Source organism: Dendrobium catenatum, unplaced genomic scaffold, assembly GCF_001605985.2.
Source record: "Dendrobium catenatum unplaced genomic scaffold, ASM160598v2 fragScaff_scaffold_923, whole genome shotgun sequence".
Lineage (NCBI taxonomy): Eukaryota > Viridiplantae > Streptophyta > Magnoliopsida > Asparagales > Orchidaceae > Dendrobium > Dendrobium catenatum.
In genome coordinates, this window is record NW_021319385.1 from 1,360,388 (window position 1) to 1,363,788 (window position 3,401).

Consider the following 3,401-nt stretch of genomic DNA (forward strand, 5'->3'; position numbering starts at 1 on the left):
TGAGACGCTCAGTTCGACTGTAAGTTTGCTGAAATCGGAGTTCAGATGGTTCCAATTTTAATTTTGGAAGTTTCCAACTTGATTTTGCCGCGAGATTTGTGCCCGATAAAGATAAAATTTTGATGACGTATCAATACTATAACTGAAGTTTATAAAGTGAGGAGGTAACTTGAATTTGGTTACATCTATTTAGACGTTTTTAAGAGTTAATAAATAAAATGAGCAGAAAAAGCAATGGAATTACTGAAGAAATATGCAACAATATCATAAACTCACCAAAGCTGCAGTCGAACAGTTCGATCCTCCAAATACATTGTTTTTGAAAGAAAATCAATCCCAATAGTAGCCTGTTCATCCATATATGAATAATTAAAATGATCCATAACACCTTAAGAAATTCATATATAAAAGGAGACGAATATATAGTTAAATTCACGAAAAGAATTAAATACACAAGAAATATATATATATATATAGTTATAGGAATGCAAAGATTAACTTGTATAAAAGTAAGATGCAACATGAAAGTAAGTTGGGTGAGGTAGAAGCTTCCAAATTAACTTCTAGGCTATTCTTTTATTGATCTCTGTCATTGATATGATCTCTATGTTAAGATGTCTTAAACTAAGATGCAACATGACCATTAGTGTGTGAGGTAAAAGCCAATGATGCATACATGTAATAGTAGAGGAAAGAATTCAAGGAGATGTTGTGAGACATTCAATTGCCACCGACATGAGGGATGCACATGTAAGATTTTTGCTTAATTAAAAGAAATTTTACAATTAAGCATAATTTATTAATGTAATATTTTATTCAAATGCAATGAGTAAAAGGCGTCGCTAACTTTGGTTAATAATCTCACATTAATGAGGCAAAAGAAAATTAATTGTGTTTAAACTATATTTGTTTCTTAGTTCAGAGGCTCTTGGTAACGTGGAGCTGGTTTGTGATTATCATTATTTATAATTGTACAGCCTTTTCACATTTTATGAATATGAATTCTTGCTAAATCCTGCTTGAATAAACTACCTTAAATCCTGAATTAAGAAGCCAAAAAGTTTCCCCAATATTTAATTTGATTTAATTTTGTCATGCCAAACAATTTTAAAAATTTAACTGCCTCTGAGTTTAGTAAATCTGGATTTACAATAATTACTGAATCCTGCCTTGAGTTAGATCCTACTTGCAGCCAAAAAGCTACTTAAGTTTTGAAAATAAAACAAGTTAAATAAACAAAATCAATTAAAGTAGCCTAAGCCAAGCTTAACAAGAATACCCATTTTGAAATCATCCTGCAAGGTCAAAACCCTAGATGAAAATCACAGGTCGATCATGAAAAGAATCATTCGTTACTGAAAGAAGCTACTTAATGGCGGAGTTTTGATTCAACCTGGTAGGTGTTGTCGAACTTATCGTACATGAAACGAGTGATGATGCTGGTCTTCCCCACAGACTGATCCCCTAAGAACACCAGCTTGTACTTGGCGAGCGCCGACACCGGAGCCATAGCCACTGCCGCCGCTTCCACCGGCAAGATTCAACGTGAAGAGAAGGAGAGAGAACAAAAGGGAGAATTGGAGATCTCCACTCCCTCTCACTGCTTTCCGTTACTTCTTAGGTTTTCCCTTTCATTCCGTGTTCTTTGGCTGATTACGTGTGCTGTCCCGCAGGAACTGTTTTAGTAGGCGTACAGGTAAGCGATCCCGCGATTCTACCCAGCCGGCGTTGGTTTAGATTTTATAATCAACGGGATTTACATAGATAAGTTATCAATTAGAATTTAGAAGGGGCGCAGTTCTTGTACGGTTTTACCTTACTTTTAAGGGGTTATTTGGTTGTAAAAAAATATATAATATTAAAAAAATTGATTTATTTGAATGAATATAAAAAACATATAAGCGAATAAATTTTTTTATTGATTTGAAATAATAAATATAGTATAAAATTAAAAAATGATAGTGGTTAATAGATGAGGTGGCGATGATGAGGGTGGTCGGCCAGCGGGGGAGGCGGAGGCTAAGGTGGTGGTGGTCAGCGGCAGGTGGCAGTGTCGGTTGACGTCGATGGTGCGCAGGAGCGACAACGACGACAGCAGAAGCAAGACAATATAAAAAAAATATGAAAAAAAAAAAATAAATACAATAATAACATAATAAGACCTAATTAAATCTTGTCACCAAAAAAAAATAATTATATCTCTTTAATTATATGAGATAAACATTAAAATTTTACAACTCTAAGATAATCGCATATATAGCCACTAATTGGCCCGGTCATATTTGATTGATCTCTAATATCAATATTTTCTAACCAGTCAAATTAGTGCTAGCTCAAATTTACTCGTTAGTTAAATAAACTCAACACGCAGATCATTTATCGAACTTAGCCCGAACTAGCTAATGAGTCAACTTGGCTCAATTATAGCCATGCTGCTCATATTTAATGATTATATTTCAGACCATTAAATAAACGTAAATTATTATTTTATTGACTATATTAGTGGAAACCAATTTTAGTTTTCAAACCAAACCTACTTATTTACCGACTTAACGGCCAAATACTTCTCCTATACCAACATCTCATTTCTTGGGTCGCTCTTGCATAGAATATGGTCCCAAATTTAAAAATCATTTTTAATTGAATAAGCAAGAAAATTAAATATTTATTCTTAAATATACTCTTTATTAGAGTTCATTCGAAAAAATACTCGTTATTAGAGTTCATTCGCAAAGAGTGCCGCATTAATTCACTTTATTTGTCAAATTTAGGCTTCATTTGAGACGGCTTTCTTACTGTTTTTTAAATTAGCTATTTAGTAAGAAAATTTAAATTTTTAAACTAGAAAACTATTTTAAGAAGCAATAAAAAAAAACTGTCGAAAATGAAGCCTTAGATTCTATTTGGGACAGCTACAGTGATTTATAAAGTTTGTCGTGAACTTATTTATTAATAATTTCACGAGTTCATTCGAAAAAATACTCGTTATTAGAGTTCATTCGCAAAGAGTGCCGCATTAATTCACTTTATTTGTCAAATTTAGGCTTCATTTGGGGACGGCTTTCTTACTGTTTTTTAAATTAGCTATTTAGTAAGAAAATTTAAATTTTTAAACTAGAAAACTATTTTAAGAAGCAATAAAAAAAAACTGTCGAAAATGAAGCCTTAGATTCTATTTGGGACAGCTACAGTGATTTATAAAGTTTGTCTATTATGATCGTATAAAGTAGCTTTATAGCACATACATTTTTAAAAAATAGTAGAAAATTAATAAAAAATCGTAGTCAAACGAAACTATGGTTGAGATGCTTAATTTTTCAAATCAGTTTTATTCGAATGCATCAACGTCGAATGTTGATCGAATACATTTTTAGGTGAGCCTAGCAATGAGTATAGCGTGC

General features: G+C 32.4%; 1 protein-coding gene across 1 annotated transcript in view; it reads right to left on the reverse strand.

Moving 5' to 3' along the window:
• The window catches only part of LOC110108560 (ras-related protein RABH1b), a 17,280-nt gene extending 15,616 nt beyond the window's left edge, over window positions 1-1,664 (reverse strand). Inside the window, exons 1-2 of the mRNA XM_020839243.2 lie at window positions 1,394-1,664; window positions 277-347 (exon numbers count right to left, since the gene is read on the reverse strand). Coding sequence (XP_020694902.1) covers window positions 277-347; window positions 1,394-1,510 — 188 coding nt within the window. The 5' untranslated portion in view covers window positions 1,511-1,664. The remainder of the gene's footprint in view (window positions 1-276; window positions 348-1,393) is intronic.
• Between the last annotated feature and the right edge of the window lie 1,737 nt (window positions 1,665-3,401).